Source organism: Lepisma saccharinum, chromosome 14, assembly GCF_977018435.1.
Source record: "Lepisma saccharinum chromosome 14, izLepSacc3.1, whole genome shotgun sequence".
Classification (NCBI taxonomy): domain Eukaryota; kingdom Metazoa; phylum Arthropoda; class Insecta; order Zygentoma; family Lepismatidae; genus Lepisma; species Lepisma saccharinum.
In genome coordinates, this window is record NC_139242.1 from 64,390,103 (window position 1) to 64,413,866 (window position 23,764).

Genomic DNA, 23,764 nt, shown 5'->3' on the forward strand with positions numbered 1-23,764 from the left:
AACAAAACTTTCTGAAATAGCTACTTACTCTGACTAGATCCCTAACAAGTTTCATCTTCTTCAGCAGCAAGCAAACTACAATAAACCTAGCATAGTAACGCAACTTTTTTACCATCAGATCAGACCTGCAAAGCAAGAGATGGTGTGGTAGAAAAATGATTTCTAATTTGAACACTAATGCTACCATTCTAATTGCTTAACACACTGGAATTATACCTGTAATATCTAGTATGTTGCAATTTAAAATTTGCTAGTACAACAAATGAGCTACGCACTGCATGGAGGGGAGGATTTCAATCATATAAGCAGTACATAATACAACTAACATGAGAATATACATGGAAGGAAAATCCATGCAAAGCAAACCAATCACATTCAAGTTTCATTAACTAGTAAGGGAGCAGATGCAAGCACAAAAATAAGTGAAAAATAAATATTTAAAAATACCTCATACATCACAGAGTGAAAGTGGGGCATATAGGAATAGCTGAAGATTAAAAGTAAAAATACAGGAAAACAAAGAATATATTAATTTTATAATTGTTCTTTAATTACAATTATTGATGTCTTGGCGATAAACAGAAATTCAGGGGAGAATAGTAACAGTGCAAAACTTTTTTGAGTCTTACATTTACATACTAAGCATTATGTACAGTCCTGTTCAGATAAAGTGGCACATTCCTTAACTGTCCAACCTTATAAAATGTGCCACTTTATGTGAATGGGAGTGTACAATAGACCTCCCTGGTAAACACAGGCAACTGAAATATTCATATGAAAGTATGCAGGTATGCACAAAACAAAAATGAATAACCAACCCCCTCACCCCTGGCAGGCAATTCTTAGTTGTCATTCTTGTACTAAAAAAAATACGCAAGAATGTGGAACTTCAACAGACATAATCTGGTGTTGCTAACAGAAATTTGTTCTCCGAACATAGGACTGAACATGGGTGCTTTGCTCTAGCTGCTGGGAATGTTAATATCATCTTTACACAAGTATCCCTCACCCCCTTTCAAAAAAGGTCCACATGCTACAGATGAAGTATCAAGAAAGAACATACCTATTTCATGTATCTGTTCATGTTGTTCAGAAAAAAAATAAAAATATTTAAGCAGTTGTAAATCACAGAAATACATTCTATCCTCAAGTTATATATTCTTCAAATACTTAAGTCTCCCTATTCCATGCAAGAGAGCATGTAGCCCATGCATGAGCTGGAGCAAAATATAGTTTTTCTCCCTCCCTCCAACCTAAGCCCATTAATTCTCCTACCCTCATTAAGTTTAGACATGAACCAATGAGCAATACATTACTTCAATATTTTAAAAAATACAAAATATATTCATGTCATACGAATAATTTGTAATTGGAAGCAATCATGTTACTAACGTTTTCCATGAAACTTAGTTGTAGAGGTTCTATTAATTTTGTTGGCCTCTGCCACCATCTCCTTGGCAACTCGTTGCTTCACTGTTGGGCTAGCTTCTGGTTCCTGTCGTTCCCTGCTTACCACTAGGAGCACTACATTTAAGCTGTTATGTGTGCCTCTTTGATTTTGGTGTCAATCAGCATGTGCAATGTATGCCTAAATGAAACTTCTTTCATACTGTGTTTGTTGAACTTGAGGTGCTTTGCTAGTGCTGTAGTTGGCTGGGATTTGGAACCATCAATGAGTGTATACATGCAATTATGCACTTTTCACATGATCTGCACATGGACAGGTGCATCAGTCAGGTGCCTCACATTCGAATCCCACTACTGCAACAACTTAAGCCCAGCACACGCAGCAGACAAACTGGCTACACTAGCACTCCTAGCGGCATGCAGGAAAATGGCAGGAACTGGAAGCCAGCCCAGCAGTGAAGCAACAAGTTCCCAAGCCAGAGGCAGCATCAGGGGGGCACGAGGGGGTGCTTGCATGCCCCTTAATTTTATTCCGCACCCCCTACATTAAACTGAAAACACTAACCCTTAGAGTGTCATATTATGCCATGTCGTCATAATCGTCACATTGAGCATTGAATGTTAGGTACTGAAGTTAGGCCATTATTATTGTATGCAACAGGCCAGCACTGAAAGAGGTGCCGATACTTTTCTGTACTGGAGGCAGCTGTAAAGATCAGCGGCCATTTTTTTTTTCATCAGAATTGTTATGAATTTTACCTTCTTTGTTTCTTCAAGTGGTCTGTTCGTGGTTTTTGATAATTGCCTATAGCTTAATGTGAGATATGTTTTTTTTTTCTTTTTTGCATTGTTGATAAACTGTTTTTTTTCCCACCTACTTGTTCTTCCTCGTACTGGAGCAAACATTTCAGCTGCTTTCAAGGTATCAGCAGGTCATCCTCGGGAAATTATTTAATGCAAGTTGTAACGTGGAGGGTAGTTTTCTTAATACGTTCGATGTATTTGTTCCACGTAACATGCCTACTAAACATACCATTTCAGGCTTTCTTGAAAACAGGAAGAGGCCCAATATTCACGAATAAATTCAGTTCACTGTTGAGGATAGTGAGGCAGAAGGGATTTTAACAAAGATGAAGATGCTGTGCACTTCACGTTTTGTCCTGAAGTGGCAGACTGAAGGTACATATTATGTACTATGTATTTTATACCTCCATTGGTTACACTGAAAAGGCTGAAAAATTGTGTTCTTAAAGGCAAGGATAATTTCTTTTTTGTATTTCAGTACATAGTTCAATAAGAGTGTAATGTGTATCTCAATGTTTTCACTGTATGACCACTTTCTTGGAGTTTAAGACTTAATACATATCATCATGGATGTCTAGGGGGAAGGCAAGGGGGAGGGGGGTAGGCTCCCTGGAAAATGAATGTCAGTCTACAGCTATATATTTCACATATAATTTAATTTCAGTCAGAAATTTATCTTAATCAGTGTCTGCGATTAGGGGTGTTGTTGCTCCTGCTATTTGCTATTTTGGCCCTGCACTATGCTAAACCTTATCTACCAAGGGAAAGTAAACTTGTCCCCCTCCAAGTTTTGGCTGCTTGCTCCCCAAGTTTTGAAAGGTTGCATGCCTGTTTCATGTTTTCCTTTTTATCAGCATCGTACCCCCTAAATTTCTTTCAGCACCCCTAGATGATTAAGCCTGGCACCACAGCTGTCCCAAGCAGATTGTAGCAGAGGCCACCAAAATTAATAGATTCACAGTATAAAAAGTATAAAAAACTTATGTGAGTGAGTATAATAGTCCTAAAACTCCTTGCAGACGACATTTCGCGAAGCTATGCTTCGCTTCTACAGGTATTTATGTAAGTTTTTTATACTTTTTATACTGTGAATATATTTAGTGAGTAAACACACAAATTTTCATAATGTATATGAAAATTAATAGAACCTCTATAAGTAAGTTTCACAGAAAAGGTAGTAACTTACTTGCATCAATCGCTTCTTTTGATTCTCCAAGCATTAAATATTTTGTAATAAATACCTGATGATAAATACAGCGTAACTTATAAATTCTCTGGGTCATGTAGTATTAGATGGTTAAGGGTAATCTGGACATGCCACCATAGTCGGTGGGAAAGAAACCTTCCTTACACACTGCAACAGCTGCCACCTTTAATGTGTTTTTTTTTTTACAAAGTGCATAATACGAAATATTAAAGAACATTAGAATTTCACCATAAATTCAAATCTGCAGTTTTATCTGAAGCACAATGGTGCATTATCAGCTGTAAATGTTACAAATATGCTTTATTTTGCAGGTAACCAAAAATGTTATAAGGAACAGACAATCTCATAAAAATCATCTTCATGCCTGGAGAACGAGGTTGCCATGCTGGAGTTTTCAACCATCATAATCCTGTTAAGACATCAGTTACACATGGTGCAGTAGCAAAGTTAATAGCCTAGTTCCATAAAACTGGAACTGTTGCTGACAGAATGCATACAGGAATTCGAAGGTGGTTACAGCACCACCATATCTGTGTCTGCATCGATCGTAAAAAGTCTTAAAGGAAGCACCAGATGGTTGTCTGCTGAATGTGACATTGGTTAAAGTTCAACAATGCAGTACAACAAATGGCACTTGTGTAAGATTCAACTTTAACAGAAATGGTCCGATGACTTGGCATTACTCATCAGGTGATGAGTGTTGAAAACTGCAGTGACTCCATGTTCATAGGTTAATTATCTAGATATGAGGTTGATTTTGATGCATTCCTCCGTTAATCCCATACTTTGGCAATTATTCCTGGAAAAGAAAGCATATTCTTTCATCTGATAATTTGCCAATCATTGAACTTTGGGTAAAACTGATTGCAGTTTTGGATTTCTGGTGAAATTCTAATGTTCTTTAATATGTCACACTATACCCTATTTACAAAAATTCAACTGCCATCGAACATGGCAGCCATGGTTCAGTCATAATGTGTAATGTAATTTACACAATTTAATGAAGTTAAAATTATCCTCAAGTGAAGTCAGAAAATCTGTAATGGTATCATCAACAGCTGGGGTACGAACCATCAGGCATTAAGTAAAAGTGCTACTTGGACAGGATCATCCACATATACATAGGTATATGACTGTACCATGTTTGAATTAGGATTTGTACCTACAATATACCGTATTTAAGGTAAAATGTGCACTTTTTCCAAAATTTTAGCCCCCCAAAAATTGTGGTGCATATTATGCACAGAAAAATTCGGACAGCCAACATGAAACCATGCATGTTTTCACTATGACACTGCATATAACATGTATATATCAAGCGGTGCAAATACAAAATTACCGGGGCTTCCCCGATGGTGCAGTGGTAGCATTGTTGCCTTGTAATCAAGGGGTCCCGGGTTCGATACACGGTGGAGGCACAAGTGGTTCGGATCCCACTTTAAACTGTAGGTCCAGTCCCGATTAGCCTTACTGTGCATAAAGTGGACTTAAAACAACAAATCAATCAAATACAAATTACCAGGTTGGATTTCTTTAGTATTAATATTTTATTAAAAAACACTATAAAAGTGAAATGGCTGTTTCTCATGATTCTTCACCATTCTTGTAGAAATTTGGGCATGCACCTCCCGTCACAAGGGGAGCAGTATATGTCTGCTGCGGGAGAAATAATGGAAAATAACTTCCACAAAAATAGTTTTCACTTTAGAAACTGTCAACAACAGATGCTAGCAACTCCTGGTAACTACATATATCATGTCTATATCAACAGGTGCAAATACCAATTACCAGGTCAGGTTTCTTGAGCAATGTATAAAAAAAAGCATTAAAGTTTAAGGGTCGTTTCCCATAATTTTTCACTTTAAAATGGAAAGTTTTGCAATACTGAGAAAAGCAGTGCCGTTCTAGTGGAATTCGAGCATGTATCTCTCGTCACATGGGATGTGTATCAGCTGTATTTGTCTGGCTGGGATGTGTATCAGCTGTATTTGTCTGGCGAGAAATACTAAAAAATAACTTCCAGAGTGCTGCAAATCCATATGGTAATTTTGACCTCACTTTCTTCTACTACAGAATAAACAAGGCGGTTACAGAAGTAGAAGCCTTGAGATCCTAAACACAGTGGAGGGAGAGGGGGGAGGTTGCATGGGTTGGTAACTCGTTGCATATGCAAGACTATATTCTCCTCTCGGTCCACACAACAACAACAGGTGACTCATTGAATAGGTAGGTCTACAACCTACAACTAAGAAAGCAATTTCTTGAACCTGAATTGTACTGCACTTTATGTAAAAGATATAATTGTTTGTTGCTTTTCCCCATCAAAAACCAAGGTGCACATTATTCATGCATAGATAAAGTTTTCCTAAAATGATAAAATTTTGGGCTTTGAAAGCTGTCTGTGTCTACATATGTACTTTGTAATATACTTGCTTTGCATTGTTTTTCCGCTACTTTGGTTATCTTGACATTAAGAATGAATGATAATTAGGTAAAACTGGATGAAGAGACGTCTCCAAAAGAACACTTATGCTCAAACTAGGACAAAGCAAAAACGTTTAGTGGAAAAATCATGAGTTGACCAATCAATGCAGCTAACTAGGTAGAGTATGTATTTCACTTGTGTGAACAACGGACAGAAGAGTACAGAAATCATTTAATGGGACATGCACAGAGAAAAAACATTCCATGGCTTATTATCCAACTAGCGATGGGCATGCTGGGAGACATATGACTTATTAAAAATGCTTTCAGATGTAAATAATATGATTCAAAAAGAAATGAGACACATTTTGATTTGAATCATACATTGCTAGGGATGTTATGTAGTAGTGTCTGAATAACATGAATACCATTAATCTGAAGTCACTCATACTCATTGAACTGATATACACATTTCAAGCCAGACCGAAGAAAGTTGCTATGGATCAGTTACAGAAGTGGTGCATCTTCTGATCAAGGTAAAGTCTGAAGAGCAGGGACACCCACTTGGTATCTTAAAGTTAGTAAAGATGTTCAGTTTGGGCATGGAAACCTAATCAAGTGGAGGAACATGAAAAATAGTGGGAAAGGAAATTATCATAACTCTAATACAACAGGTGTTATGAAAAATGCTATATCTTCAGAGAATCACGAAGGAAGATATTTAGATGAAAATTAAAGTGCTTATGAAATACAAGAGAGAAGACAGCCATCACCTAGTGCAAAGGAGATATGGATAGATGTGAAGATCCTGAGGAAAATACATTGTGGTGAAATCGAAGGCATAGAAAACTGCCTGTGAATGGACTTGAGTACTTAAGGTAAAAAACAAAACATTTTTCAACGTGGGGGAATGTCATATGTGGTGTAGTGATTAAAAAAAGTGGAATACAATACAATACGTGTATAGTTGGAATATACAGTTCATTATAAAGATTTAGTGACATTTTTCAGTCAAGGTTATTTGATCTTTTCACGTTGAACTTGACACTTTGAGTTGCACCTGTGTGCGTGTGTGAATACACAACGCATTAAAGCAAGAAAATGCAAATTTCATAAAATGAAGATACATCATAAATGATTTTCTTTAAAAAAAAACATCACATTAAGTACTGGTGTTAATTTACACAGACTATTCTACGAGAACTACATTACCATATTTGGTGCACTGCAGAGGCGTGGCATGTAAAGAATAAAAAAAGTTCTTTCACTAAACTAACAACATTGTTAAATATGTTAACCAACAGCGTTGCCATTGAGTAGATATTGCATAGGACATTATTTTTCTGCAACCGACAGAAGCACAGAGGGAGGCCGTTCCACTACCCTGAAGAGGTAATAAGAGGAGGGAATGCCAATGCAAGGAAAGATTTTGGGGCAAAGTGTGCTACAGGGTTATTCATATGCCTGTTAAGGGGCCCAGTTACCGGTCAGGCCTGCCAGATCAGGCCAGTGTTGTCACATTGGATTGACAGAAAAGAGCTAAATTTCACCTAAAATGGGGATACTATTTCCGTGAAGCAACTACAGGTTGACTGCAAAGCCAACATTGGATTTAACTACAACTGAGACCAGTTAGTTAATAGACGAAAAGATAGTTCCTTGGTGCGATTCGTGATTTGGACAAACCTTGCTCCAAAATACTAAGTTGGCAACAGTAGTACGTACAGCTGGGCTTCCCTTCCACATTGATTGTCACTTGAGGAGCGGAGTTCTGTCGTCTGCTCACCACACAAACGTCAAACTCACCTGAGAAAAGTGTGGTTCATCTTCTTCCCCTTTGCACCTCATTGCAAAGAAACAGGAACAGATGAAGAATTGACATGGATCCACTATTCATTGGATTTTTAGGTAACCATCTCATGAGTGGTAGTTCTTTCTAGGAGTGTTTGTGGCTAAATCACTGTGCGGATTGCAAAAAATGAACGAAATGAACAAAAATCTAGATTGAAAACTTTTTTTTTTCCAGGGGGAGGGCTGACAATGTTTAGCAGGCATACCAGGTGTGCCGGTTAATAATTCTTAATTTCGTCGCTGGAAGCAAGGATTGGTGCAGTCTCAACTGTTACGTCAGTGTGTTGCCAGGACAGTACCTGTCAAATCGACGTGGATGTGCAACCGAGTGCGAGTGATTGTGATTGTGATATTGGGTTTGTGTGGAAAACATGTTGACCTTCAAACCAAACAAGGAGCATGTGCGGCACATCCTGCTTTTCTTGTTCAATCAAAAGAAAAACGCGAGTGCAAGCTATATCGTATCCTTGTGGAAACGCACGGTGACAATGTCCTAACGCAAGACGCATGTGTGCGTTGGTTTCGACGATTCAAAAGACAAAGATCGCCCGGGCCAGCCGAAAAAATTTCAAGACGCCGAATTGCAAGCACTGTTGGACGAAGACTATACGCAAATGCAACAACAACTGGCAGAGAAGTTAAATGTTGGTTGCCAAACCATATCTGATCGTCTTCATGCCATGGGAAAGATCCAGAAGGCAGGAAAATGTGTCCCACATCATCTGAACAACAGACAAATGGAAAAGCAAAAAACAGTGTGTGAAGTTTTGCTTTCTCGGCATGAAAGAAAGTATTTCTTGCATCGGATAGTGACTGGGGACGAAAAATGAACCTACTTCGAGAACCCAAAATGCAAAAAAATCAGGACAACCTTCAACATCGACCGCAAAACTGAATCGCTTCGGAAGGAAGACAATGCTGTGCATTTGGTGGGATCAGAAGGGTGTGGTGTACCATGAGCTTCTGAAACCAGGTGAAACAGTGAATGCCGTTCGCTACCGTCAACAACTCATCAATTTGAACCATGCATTGATCGAAAAGTGCCCAGATTGGGCGACAAGACATGGAAAAGTGTAAAAGAGGAAAGTTAAAAATTGTACTTACGTATGCGAGTATATGTTCCTACTGTAGAACGACATTTCAGAGATAGACTATCTCCTTCCTCAGGTTCATATAAAAAAATAGGTACTTGGCATAGTACTGCGTCAAAAATGTAATATGAGGATAGTGGTTAAGGGTTGGTTAAGATACATTTAAAAACATTATGTTTTTGCTATTAGAAGTACGTAAAAAGCATGACGTCCCCTAAAAAAACTTGTACTATAAACCTATTCACAGGTATAAAAGTTAAAAAAGTTAAAAATCTAAAAAACCTGCATGAATCACTATGCTACTTGCAGGTTTGGCCATTCCTACCCAACTGTGCGTCGTTCTACAGTAGGAACATATACTCACATACGTAAGTACAATTTTTAACTTTCCTTTTTTATATTTTGGATTTGTGAGTAACACGCAACTAACCTACAAAATGCTATGGAAAAGTGATTTTGCAGCACGACAACGCCTCATCCTACACAGTGAAAGGCGTCAGACACACCATTTCTGCACTTGGCTGGGAATTCTTGCCCCACCCGCCATACTCACCAGACTTAGCCCCTTCGGACTACCACTTGTTTTCTATAAGCATAATTTACTTAAGTAAAGTGAGTATAAATTTGTCGTAGACGACATTTCAGTGGCAACTGCCCCCTTCTTCAGGTCATGAAATCGGCTATTACATGCCTACGTAAAGTTTAGTCATTTAGAAAGGATATATATATCAAGGATGTTTTCATCGATGTCTCACTTACTTTCCCAGCAACACTTCAACAATTACGAAGAAGTCGAACAATGGCTTGCTGACTGGATCACCTCAAAATGTGAACGATTTTTCTGGAAAGGCATCCACAATTTGACAGACAGATGGGCACAATGTATAGCTAGCGATGGTGCATACTTTGAATAAAGCATTTGTTACCTTTCTCCCCAGATACACTTGTTTTCTTTCGGATCAATTAAGAATTATTAACCGGCCCACCTGGTAATTATCATACTGATGGCCGAAAACACTTTTGAAAAAGTCATGCCACGCCACTGGTGCACTGTCTACAATACAAATGTTCTCAAACATCAATGAAGCTGGAACATACACATAATAAAACTCTGCATTCTCTTATGTCATCTGATTTTCAACCTGACATCAGAGTACAGAGTATTAATAATATTAATATTATTTTGTGAATTTCAATTATTATATTACTGCTTTATCCTCAGAAAATTTCATGAATCACTAGCTACATTCACAAACAAATATATAATGCTGCTGAAATTACAACTCTAGAACATTTACTCCATAGAACATGACAAAAACTATTCACTACCACCAATTGATATAGAACCCAATGTGGCAGACAGCTATCTCAATCATGTGCATATTTGCTATCTTCATAAAAATTTTTTTAGATGTCACTAACTAGAGAGAACATACAATTTTCACCAATAAGGTGCTGATGCAAAATAGGTTGATAACACTAACTAAAGGTTTACCAATCCATGTGAAATATCAAACACTGTGTATAATATTGAATGGCATATTCATACTTCATCGAGCCGGATCCTGTGGCCGAGTGGTTAGCACATCGCACTGCGATGCCAAGGGTCCCGGGTTCGAATTCCGCTCAGGCTTGGTTGTATGTGAATGTCCATTCATCAATTTCATAACTCATCCCCATCTTCGCAAATTAGCCAAGAGGCACAAAAACGCAAAGTAAAATAAACTAAATCAATCATACTTCATTGATTAATGTATGTAATCAGATAGCCCTGAGCAGTTTTATCTTAGATAAAGACATTGCATATTTAGAATATACAGGGTGTCCCTGAAATAGGTGGCATAACTTAAGGAGCATGTTCCTTACATGTAAACAAAAAAAAGTTTATATGAACATAGGTCCGGAAATGTTTGGTTTCCAAGTTATAGGCTGTCACAACACGTGCTCACTGGAATTTGTCTATCTTCCACAGGTGGTTTCCTGTAACACAACCAGGTATTTGAGGAGTGGTACATGCTGAGTGGGCGTTGTTGAGACCATGTACACCAATCAGGAACGAGCAGATATCCACTTCATGTATTGTTTGGCAGATGGCAATGCTGTAGAGGCCTGTCGTTTGTACACTTCTGTTCACAAAAATTGGCACATTCGTTTGAGTTGAAGTCCAGCTTCGTGGCCGGAAGTACAGCCGAAGTAAGTGTTCGGAAAGCAGCAGTGTTGCTTACTATCAATCAATTTAACCATATGCAGGGAATTTTGGGTCTCTTAGACTCAAAGAAAAGGGCTAACGGAAAGATTGCAGTGTAAATATTAATTAACTGGAATTTCCACATCTACAATCAAAGTAATGTAAATGTGAAATATTCCTGAAATTTATTTTAAAAAGGAATGAGTTTTTGGCGTTCGTGGAGAAGTAGTTATTACAATTCGTAAGAATGCGAGGGCCCTGGGGTTCGAAATTGGCCTGAGCATGGGTGTTCTTTTTCAGTCTCTCTTCATCGTCGCGAGTAGCAAGCATTCATAAAGGGGGTCACTTGTAAATATCTATCTATGTATAAAACTAGGAGTGACACGTGAATGACAGAACATCTTAAAATACATTTGCTGATGTTCCTCACAACTTACTCATTTAAATTCAGTGGTTTTCTTCTAGAGAATATTAACGGTGTGTTTTATCACACAACAATTTTCAATTTTAGCACTTATAAATATCGAGGCTTAGCAGCAACTAAAACATCTCAATTTCAAGAAGTCTCTAGTAACAGTCACGTTCTCTGAACGAGTAATAGCTTCAATACATATTTTCTTATTGGCACGCAAACAATAACAAATTTTCAGGCTGAAATTGGTGTGACGAGAATAAAATACAATATGTAGACACGGATATTCAAACCTTAGATTTCAGCTTACAAAGCTGGCATTTAACCGACATGGCCACCACAAGCCATGGTGAAGAAACCAAGCTATTCGAGTAATTTATCCATAAGATTGCACCTTTTCCTGTCCAGCTTGAAACTTTTGATGTCACTTCTCGCTAATTACATTCATTTGAAAGCAATACTCTTCATCAGATAGGGTTCATATGCTGTACACATTGCTGACAAAATACAAGTGAAGCTTGTGCATGAAAATTAATGAAGACGTTGGGAAGTCGTGCTTTTGTGGAAGGTTAGTGTATACAACCCTAAATGATAACCGTTCTCTCGTTCCCGTAAATATAGCAGATTCTGCTATGTGCCGACGAATCTCATTAACCAACAGCACATAAATTATATTATTTTAAACTATTTAATTCAAAATGAAGATTCATTATTCTGGAATCTACGGAGGCATTCATTCATTTCGTAAGAATTTTACGAGAGCCACAATTCTATTTTTGTGCTCCATTACGAAACCAACCTGCACATGTAAAGAAAATAAAGCCCGACAATTTTTATTTTACAAAAATTCCATTTACTGTTAAAGTTAAATGAGAGGACAACCATTGACTTTCATTTAACTTTAACAGTAAATGGAATTTTTGTAAAATAAAAATTGTCGAGCTTTATGAGGACAACCATTGACTTATTTTTAATAGCCTGGATGACTGATGTGGGGGGAGTTACCTCCTCTCATGTGCCCCCTGGCTGTGACACAAACTCTCCTTCTTTAGGATTTCTATTATTTTTCCCATCACATATTCAGTGCCAACTTTGCGATTCTGTTTGCCAAAGTGTATGGGGAAGGAGTTTATTTATTCTTCAAGCCTTCTCCTGGACTAAGATAACACTATTTTCGAAAGATTTTTTTTTTGCATCATTTTCAGGAATTGCAACAGCACCATTTCTGTTTCGCTTATTCTTATTGCGTTTTTTCCTTTTCGTTATTTAGTGTTGCTTTTCTTCCATTTTTGGCTACTCGCGATGATGAAGAGAGACTGAAGAAGAACACTCATGCTCAGGCCGAATTCGAACCCGGGGCCCTCGCATTCTAACGAATTGTGATAACTACTTTGTCACGAACGTCAAAAACGAGTTTCTTTTTAAAATAAATTTCAGGAATATTTCACATTTACATTACTTTGATTACAGACTTGGAAATTCCAGTTAATTAATATTTACACTGCAATCTTTCCGTTAGCCCTTTTCTTTGAGTCTGAGAGACCCAAAATTCCCTGCATATGGTTAAATTGATTGATAGTAAGCAACACTGCTACTTTCCGAACACTTACTTATACTTCCGGCCACAAATCTGGACTTCAACTCAAATGAGTGTGCCACTTTTTGTGAACAGAAGTGTACCACAAAAGGTACCACCCACACTGAAGATGCCCAGATAGAAAAACATTTGCGAGTTGTTTTCCTTCTTTCTTTCTTTCCTTGGAGGGGGGGGAGGGGGAGAGAGAGAGAGAGAGAGAGAGAGAGAGAGAGAGAGAGAGAGAGAGAGAGAGAGAGAGAGAGAGAGAGCTAGCTCTCTAAAGAAAGAAAGAACGAGGAAAGAGAAAGAGAGCTAGCTAGCTCTCTCTCTCTCTCTCTCTCTCTCTCTCTCTCTCTCTCTCTCTCTCTCTCTCTCTCTCTCTCTCTCTCTCTCTCTCTCTCTCTCTCTCTCTCTCTCTCTCTTCCTTCTTTCTCCCCTCTCTTTCTTTTCAGAGAGAAAGAGGAGAGAAGAAGGAAGGAGGGGGAGAGAGGGAGAGAATGAGATAGAGAGAGCAAGAGAGAGAGAGGCGCTTCTCTCTCTTTCTCTCTCTCTACGCTGCTTGTGTGAATTTGGCAATTTTGCACCTCGTATTGTTGAAAAGGATGACCTCGATCTACGACTTCTGCGCAAGAAGAGGAGATTCTCGATATTGTGACTGCAACTCCTGAAATCAGCACACGAAGGTTAGCAATGCCAGGTGAATATTCCTCGCTCCACTATCTGTAGAGTATTGCGAGAACAATAGTTGCATCCCTACCATCTGCAACGTGTACAGGCACTATCACCAGCAGATTACCCTGCATGTGTCGTGTTCTGCCAAAGTTTTTTTTACAGCAATGTGCTACAACTCCTAACTGTGCTGCCTTAGTGATCTTCACAGATGAAGCAGAGTTCACACAAGATGGAATCGTGAACTTCCACAATCAGAATGTATGGGCTGAGGAAAATCCAGATGCACGTATTACATAACATCACCAAGTGCAGTTCTCCCAAAACATCTGGGCCTGCATTTTTGGTGACATGTTATTTGGACCCCACGTACTTGACCATAGACTTACGGGACTGGTGTACAGATGATTTCTGGCAAGCAACCTGCCTGCTATCTTGGAAGATGTTCCACTGAACATACATCAACAAACGCACTACAAGCATGATGCGCTCCTGCACACATTAGTTTTGTTGCCCGTAGGTACCTGAATCGAAGGTACCCTGGTCGGTGGATCGTGTGACTGACCCAAAGATGTTCATTTATTTAATTTATATTTATTGTTTAATTTTGTGTTTAACATGCATTATGATATTTATGTTGTTATCAATTACTATTTTGGAAAATGTTGTTGCATTATATGATGTATAATTAATTATAATCACATTCTTCATAATGTAAAATTACGATGTATACATTTCTATATTATTTTTGACCATAGCAACGAAAAAGAAACAAAACACAGTAGATCAATAAGTGAAAAATATATTGAAAATATATATAGTGACGTCCGAGTTTTCTTTGAATTTAACAAACTGTAAGTAGATTTGGATAAAGATAAATACTAGGATGTTTCGTTGAAGTGTGTGTGAAAGGCTTGCTTCAATAATTTGGCGCCTACAGCCAGGATTGAAAAAAAAAAGGACAATCTTCTGATGCGTGGTGAGAAGTTTGCGCAATGGTAGTTATAGACTTTTAAAATTTTATTTTGTCTTCGAGTTTCAATTTGTTTAACATGTTGCGAAGGCAAAATTGGCGACCCTAAATATTTTATTTATGTTTATTATTATTCTGTGCAATCATGGCAGATAAATCTAAGGAAACGAAGCCTAGACATTCACGTAGGCTAAAATCTAATGTTGCATATGAAGGAACCTACTTAAATAGTAGTAATTCTCACGATGGTGATATTTGTGATGTACAGTCAGGTAAGATTGAAGGAGTGACGTGTTGTGATAAGCTCGATAATGACCTGAGGTATGTGCAATGTTTTGATTGCCGTTCGTGGTATCATATTTCATGTTTGAAGCTTTCCGTCACACATTGGACAATTTATTCCACCACGAAGGAAAGATACTGTTGCAACAAATGTGATCCCAGTTACGATCCTTATCAATTACCAGCTTATTTGGAAAGCATAAATCCTAATTTAAATGATATACTAAACAGCATTAGAAGCATACAATTAGCTGTTGTAAATTCTAACCAAGAACTTAAGCAGTCTAATCAAGAACTTAGGACTCAGCTTGAGCAGTCTAATCAAGAACTTAGGACTCAGTTTGAGCAGTCTAACCAAGAACTTAAGCAGTCTAATCAAGAACTTAGGACTCAGTTTGAACAGTCTAACCAAGAACTTAAGCAGTCTAATCAAGAACTTAGGACTCAGTTTGAACAGTCTAACCAAGAACTTAGATCAGAATTAAACCTGTCGCATGAAAATATTCAGGTTAAACTCAACGTTATATCTTTAAAACAAGCTGAATTATCTAGTGCACATACACAGTTATCTTCACAGCTTGATGTTAAATTTGAAGCTGTTAATCATGATATTAGTCATGTTAACAATCGGCTCAATATTTTAATGTCTGAATTTAAGGACAAAATAGATTCGGTTAGTACAGCGTGTTTACAATCAACAACACGTCTTGAATCTGCGTTAGATAATAAATGTAGTAATGTTGATGACAAACTATCTGAATTTGAAAATGTACCACGATTATTGAAAGAACACGTTCTTGATTGTGACGAACGTCTAAAGGATGTTAATAACAAGTTTAATGATTATGATCAAAGTTTAGATAATATCAAATCAAATTATAATTCTAGCATTGTTGATCTTATGTCTAGAGTCACTATTTTAGAAAGTAAAAGCAATGTTAATGATGGTGTACATAAGCATATTTCTGATTGTATAGAAAAGTTCCAACAGTTTAATTCCCGAATTGAATGTATGGAACAAGGTAGCAAAAACCTGCAATCTGATGGGAAATATTTAACAGCCAAAGTTAATTCCTCTGCTCGTAATTGTGTTGTTACAAATAGTAATAGTAGAACAAAATCAAATGTTGTAGATAATACAGAATCTAATACATGTCGGAATGGAAGAACCCAGTGTGATATTGGACTCAGTACTTCGTCTAGTGATGTATCAGATGATTCTTCTAAGAAAGTTTCCGGTAACAAGAATGTTACTAATACTCGTACTCGTAAACATGTCCGTTGGAAGCACAAGAATAATAAATCTGTAAGATCTAGCTCTGACGAAATTTCCGTAAATAAATTCCGAAGTAACGACGCAGAAGGTCCATTCCCAAAACGAGAGTTAGGTGCTGAGAAATATAACTACACTGATGCTTGCTATCAACTTTTTGGTACAAATACACATCCTACTTCTAGTTCTGTGTTTACTAAGAATAGTGACAATGTTAGTAATGTACATAATAATCCACATTGTCATCTGGATCAAAGCGTTAATTCTCCTTGTATGTGGTGTGATTTTAACCCACAAATATCAGAACCTAACCCACAAAATGATTGTGTTAGTAATATATATCGTGATGCAAGTGTACCATGTTCAGTTACGAACAATCACGATGATCATCAGTCGTCTGTAAATGGTTCTAGATTGCATAATTATGGTAACACAGGGTTAAACGGAGCAAATCATATTTGTTATAATCAGCCGTATAGTTCGAGGGGAAGAAGTGATCATCCTATAATTAGAAATACATGCAATGGAGAAGGAAATGCAAGAAGTGGACGTTTAAAATTAAGTGAATTATCTCAATTGCCTAAGTTCTCGGGAAAGATAGAGCAACAATCAGCGAGAGAATATATTGAACAGCTGGATAACATATTAAATGTTGTAGGAGTGCCAACAGATATGAAACTGCAAAGTATCCAACAATGCTTCACTGGGAGAGCTGGTTATTGGTTTCGGACTCATAAATATTACTTTAATTCTTATGATCAGTTTGTACAAGAATTCATTAATCAGTTTGCTTCTTCGGAAGTTATGCAATCACAACTCTCCGTATTGAGGAATCGCAAATACGATCCCAGTGTACATGGCAGTTTAGAGACTTTTGCTTTAAAAACTCACTCTAGTTATTGTAATTTGGTTGAAAATCCTCAAGATATAGATGTTATACAGTTAATACTTAACCAATTACCTGATAATATTGCCAATCACATTACTTGTCACGAAATTCGTTCAGTAGATCAACTAACTAGCATGTTAAGAAGAATAGATGTAATAAAATTTAGTAGAAAGGGGCTTGTTCTTCTTCCTAATGAAGACAACGAACGTGAAAATATTCCAAAGGTTTTTAAGAATTCGGAACAAAATAGAGGCAAGTTAAATGTGCGGCAAGTTAATGTTCGACGTTCGAAGACCACTAGTGTTTGTACTCAGACTCCAACTAGTAGTGAGTTAGAAGCCAATGCTGTTATCAATCAAGGTTACGAAAATCGGCAGGGAAACAATCTTCGAGGTCGATATTTCAACAATTTTAGGCGAACCTCTAATAATTATGGACATCATGGAAATTTTACTGCACGAAACAATTATAATAGCTTCAGATCTAGAAACGGAGGACAATTCCGAAATAATTACAGACAAAATAATTCTCGTTCACCTACAGGACAATTTAATGATGAAAATGTGCTCAATCAATCGCGATTCTATTACAGGAATGAAAATCGCAGTGCTAATAATAATACAGTGCCATATCAGTGTTTTTCTGCAAATTCAAATTCATTAAATTATCAACCTGAAGCAGCAGGTTTAGTATCACAAACTAATTTTGATTCTACAAGAATGGCAAATCGTGAACGAAATACTTCGCAAATAAATCAAGTACAAGGTTCTTTACCTTTAACACAAGTTCCCGTGAGATGTTAAATTAAAAGGTTGGGATGATTTACTTCAAGCAAGTTTTTTTTTTGTACAAGGGCAAAGTTTTGCTTAAAACGACATCAAGAAATGTATTTATTAATTATTTGCACTTTAATTCAAAGAAAGGTGGAATATTTTAATCTATGCATATTCAATGTAACTGATGATGTTGGAACTTCTTTCTATTGCTACTGATGTGCTAAAATACGAGAATTGTTGCTGCATGCAAGTAAGAATGTGAATGTACATTCTGTTTCTGCGCAATATTGTTTAAGAATTTGTTCAGAGAATAATATACTCTGCATTTAAATAATTGATTTATGCCAATGTGTTGTATCTAGTAGGAATGAGAAATGTAATTATCCACTAGATTACATATGGTTATTATTTTATTTGAGAATTGATGTGTCTACTAAGTACATGAATGAATGTAGACAATACTTTTATGAAAGGCCATGGATGCCCTGACGATGTGATAATTATCTTCGTCTAACAAGTTTATGTGTGCGCAAATAAGTATGATATTTGAAGAAACAGTCGTAGCATTATATTATTACTTGCAACTCAATTGGCAACTTGAGGTATTCGTTCAAGTAAATAAGTAATCATGAATAATTACGGAGTTTCCAACTAAGATAGTAATTTGAAAGATATAGAAGAAGGAATGAACTAAGTGTATATTTTGCATTTCTTGATTGCCGTGTATTAGTTACATCTATTGAACATATTGCTGAAGAAATTATCCAAGATTTAGTGAAGAAGTGAAGTAAGAAGGTTTGAAGATTTTGAGAGTTACATCGGACAATGAGAAGCTATAAATACAATTTCAGATGTAATAATTTATGTTCATGATTGTTTCCATTCAAGAATATTGTCTTTAGTTTAATGTACTGAATGCATGCAAATGAAGAATATGTCAGTCAAGTTTGATTCACGGAGATCATAGTGAACTGAATTAATATTGTTTGAAAAAAAAATATGTTGTAATTTAAAAATGCAATGTTCACAAGTTTGTAACTAAATGTAAAATTTTCGATATTTACAGAACTTAAATAAGTCGAAAATTTTCACCCGGAAGGGGTGCGTATTGTGACTGACCCAAAGATGTTCATTTATTTAATTTATATTTATTGTTTAATTTTGTGTTTAACATGCATTATGATATTTATGTTGTTATCAATTACTATTTTGGAAAATGTTGTTGCATTATATGATGTATAATTAATTATAATCACATTCTTCATAATGTAAAATTACGATGTATACATTTCTATATTATTTTTGACCATAGCAACGAAAAAGAAACAAAACACAGTAGATCAATAAGTGAAAAATATATTGAAAATATATATAGTGACATCCGAGTTTTCTTTGAATTTAACAAACTGTAAGTAGATTTGGATAAAGATAAATACTAGGATGTTTCGTTGAAGTGTGTGTGAAAGGCTTGCTTCAATCGGTAGAGGTGGACCAATTGCTTGGCCTCCATGCTCACCCAATTCACCCCCTTGGATTTCTAATTGTGGGGCCATTTGAAAACACTGGCGTATTCGTCTGCACTGGCAGTTGTGAATACTATCCGCAATAGCATTTTAGCAGGGAGCATTTGGGAGCATATTCGAGTGGCCATGCGACATCGATGTGTGGCTTGTATTGAGGCCGGGGGTGACCATTTTGAACATCTCCTCTGTGAAGATCTAAGTGTCATAGACCGAATGGCCTATAACTCTGAAACCACACATTTCCGGACCTATGTTCATATAATAGTGGCCGCATCTGACTACCATGCTAAAGGTCCCGGGTTCAATCCCCGGCCGGTTCCAATCCAGGAACTTTTCTAACGATGGAAGCGGCCCCGGTGCCCACCCAGCATCGAATAACATGGGTACCTGGGGGAAACCCTGGGGGGGGGTAAAGGCAGTCAGGGGCTTGATGCTGATCACATCACCCCCACTCACGACCGGATCAAGAAAGTGTGGGGCGTTACCCCCACACCCCCTATATGCCTTCATGGCATGGTGCTAAGCACAGGGGAGCACTTTACCTTTTACCTTTATGTTCATATAATTTTTTTCGTTGTTTACATGTAAGGAACATGCTCCTGAAGTTATGCCACCTATTTCTGAGACACCCTGTATATTTAAATAATGTTTTACTTATAAAAATAAGAAAATGAAAGACTTTGTGCACAAGTTACAGAATATCTACAGAAATATTTGATCTGCAATATACAGTGGAACCTTCATTTTAAGTTTTTCAGGGGACCAGGGTAAAAAAAACTTTAAATGCAGGAAAATCTGAAATTGAGAAAAATTGTATAACATTTTGCTATGTTGGGACCATCAAGATTCAATGTATAATGTGGAAAAATGTAAAATCGGGGAATGTAAAATTGAGGTTTCACTGTACTTGCAATTTTACTAACCAATATCAATGTGTAAATGGGTGTACAATTTGTATTCACAATGAAGCTGGATCATCAACATTAATCAACCAAGTAAGTGAATATATGTTCAAGTCCTTTGTGAAATGGGTGTAATTATTTAATAGGGAACATTATTTATGTCTGAAAAATTTAATTCCTTGTATTCCAAATTGATGAATAATGAAAAATACAAATGTTCCAGTCACATTTATATGTTTGCCTAAGAACAAACATGCTAAAAATCACAACAGCTAAGAGTGTAATAAAAGTGATCAATACCATTGTGTCTCGTATCTGTCCTCTTTGGATGCTCTTGAGTAATATGCTCTACCACGAATTGCAGCATAAAATGAATAGGCTTCATTTAAATAATTAGTTTCACTTGTGCGTAAACTGTAAAAGAAAAAAACATGTTAGAGATATCACAGAACTGATAGTATGCACATCATGTACACAGTATAGATGAACAATTTCATCAAGATGTAAGAAGGTACTTGCTGTTTATATTACCAGGATGAGTCAAAAGTTTGTTCGTTTTTGCACATGGACATTGAGACTATAGACACAAGACTTATTCAGCAAAGTATAGGCCATTCTGTTGTATGCCAACGTTTCATGAAAACCACTAACCCACGACGATACCATTCGGCTGGTTTCGAGGCCTGTTTCCACAGCATCCAATATGTCGAACTGTCATCCTTGCAGGAAATGCGAGAGAAAAAGAAACAAATGATAATCAGATTGTGAGGGATCAGGACTTTGAGGGATGAGGCTATTCCAATTTCCTCCTAGTCCTGCAGTTTCTGGGTAGCAATTTGTGACCTGTGACAATTCAATGCCAAAAACTGTCGATCCGTGGATTTTGAAGCAATTGTTCACAGATGGAGACTCCTCATTCAGCCTCTTGTGATGTCAACTTCTGGGGAACAAGTCGAGGCCGTCGAGAGACCAAACTCATTTGGTGAAGAGAAAAAACTACGGTGCTTTGATCGATTCAACTTTTCGTGCCAGTTGCCGTGTATTGACGCTTGCATCAGCTGTCACATGCTATATCAGGGCATCTGCATCCATGGCACCAGTCTCCCACACTCATGTCCCCAGACGAGAATAACTTGAACCCTTTCTGAGCTGTCCTAAGGTTCACTGTGCCCTCACCTTCCACCACACAAATTTCCCTCGCAATACTTGCAGCTTTCACCCCTTTTTTTTTCAATAAAGCCATAATAAGATACACATGGCCACTTTGTCGTCCTCCATGACGGACCGCCGTAATTGCACTGTGCCTTCTCCAAATGTGTTGTGCCTGTGTGAATGTATGTACCAGATGGCGTGCAGCTTTCCAGGTTTTTTCGTTGGCTTCACCGTTTCCCAAGTGAAAAAACGAACAAACTTTTAACTCAACCTAGTATTTACAAATTTGCAAAATATGTATCTCACATTTATCAATATGAAACATAATTTTATTATTTTGCATTCCATTTCTGCCATTTTTAATTATTTGGGACAATTAGATAAAATTGATGGAGAGTTGTATAAAAGAAGTCATGCACAATGCAGAGTTTTAGCTTGAAACTTTGGATTGTTTTACTTTGCCTTTCTACCACTACTGGTTAATCACAAAGATAAGAATGAACGAGTGATATGATGAAGGGACACTCAGCTAACCACTCCAACACAGAGGTCGGCTAGCTTGGAACTTTTGGTGGCAAGATTGTGTGTTGACAACAACATGCTCAGCGACCAAGGTGATAATGGTTTCATCAGTAATAAAAATAATCCATTATGGTATCAACCAGGTCAGTTCTGGATAATCTTATAAGCCATCACACTCTCATCTTAAGGGAGAGAAGTTATGCCTTGAAGAAGTGTGACATTAGCTGTCAAAGTCTCTGATGACTATCTGTTGATATTGCTGATATTATGAAAAACATTGTTTAATATAATTATCAATATTGCACATAGTTGAAATGATAGTCTGTGACCAAAAAATACACAATTCTTTTATACTTGTGTGTGTAACTTATTTACTAACATCATGCACATTGTTGTTACTGCCATGAATAAATTTAAATTACAGAAAAAGTAACTTATATAATTTTTATAAATAAGTAAACCAAAATTTAAAAGATTTTGGTATTACTTACTAATAATGATAATATAACTGCCCTATCTTGGATGCTATCTCTCCAATCTGCCAGCGTTTTAAACCATATTTCAGGTCCAACACTTGCCTGAAAAATAAATTTAAAAAAAATTAAAACAAACTCACGATTACAATAAATAAAAATTAGCAATTAGGATATAAACTAATGCACTTAACTTACAAATATAAAATGGCCTGATTACACTATGTGCACTTTCACTTAAATGCCAACTATTTTTTTTTTTAAAGAAGAATGTTTGCAGCCATGCTTTGAATGTAGGAAAGTGCAAAAAGCACTTGATCTTCCAATAAAAATTCAAACATTTCAATGCAAATATACATTTCCAATGGCATTTTAATAAATCTGCCTATGATTTTATTGGATTAATTTTGCTATTCAAGTGGCACCAATTTTTTAAAATTTATATACATACTCTAAATGCATGCTCCTTAAGTCATCGTGAAATCCATGCACAATTTGCAAAAAAATAATTGCCTTTGTGAATTTGATGAAACCTGTTATATTACAACTTTAGGGATGAACTAGGTAAAAGTTGGGTTTTATTTAAGGAAAGTTTGGACATGGCATCCAGTGGCAGGCTTGTTCTGTTGACAGGAATAAGCTCTATTGCTCATTTTAATCACATTTTAAGGACAGTTACAGATGCACTAATCTTGTGCATGTTGCTATATATCCCTCTCTGTTCCAATTTATTGTATTTTCTGAACTAGTACAGTTGTAATTCTCGCTACCTGCAACTAGCAGACAATTTCCATTCCATGCATTGCATTCACAAATTTAGGAGCACCTCAGCAAATTCCACAATCTTCCAAGTACAGACTGACACACACCGTATTTTCAATACACATAAATTTTCTTATTTTAATGTAAAATCATGGCTTTTTCGATACCAATGCCAACGTATCAGTTTTGGCTGTTATCAGAAAGTAACAGTTGGATTTTTATTACCAATACGGGCTGATACTTTTCCTGGATTTTGGTCTTTCGTGGAGACTGATTATCCTGGTAATACATAAACCCATGGCACAAGAGCCCTTGAGGGTCAGGTCCTACCAACCAACTGCCAGCCTCACATGGGAGATCAAACAACCAGTTATGGCACGACGAACCCCCAGTTGTTGTAGGTTTCCACGTCTGGGTTACGTTACTCATTCGTAGCTTCCCAATTCCCTCACAATCGTGGGTGGTCACTGGTCCCATACACAGGCCAAAATCTCAAGAGAAAATTCTCCCCCAAGAGAGGATTATCCTGGTAGTTATTCAAAATTCAAACCTTTTTCAAGCATTGGTATAGGTGAGAATCAGTAAAAGTAAAGTGGGATCGGGTCAGC

General features: G+C 37.0%; 1 protein-coding gene across 1 annotated transcript in view; it reads right to left on the minus strand.

Annotated features, from left to right (window-relative positions):
- The window catches only part of LOC145998963 (protein SCAI), a 72,565-nt gene that overhangs the window by 38,098 nt on the left and 10,703 nt on the right, over positions 1 to 23,764 (minus strand). The window contains exons 3-5 of the mRNA XM_083135797.1: positions 22,413 to 22,499; positions 20,548 to 20,661; positions 29 to 125 (exon numbers count right to left, since the gene is read on the minus strand). Coding sequence (XP_082991923.1) covers positions 29 to 125; positions 20,548 to 20,661; positions 22,413 to 22,499 — 298 coding nt within the window. The remainder of the gene's footprint in view (positions 1 to 28; positions 126 to 20,547; positions 20,662 to 22,412; positions 22,500 to 23,764) is intronic.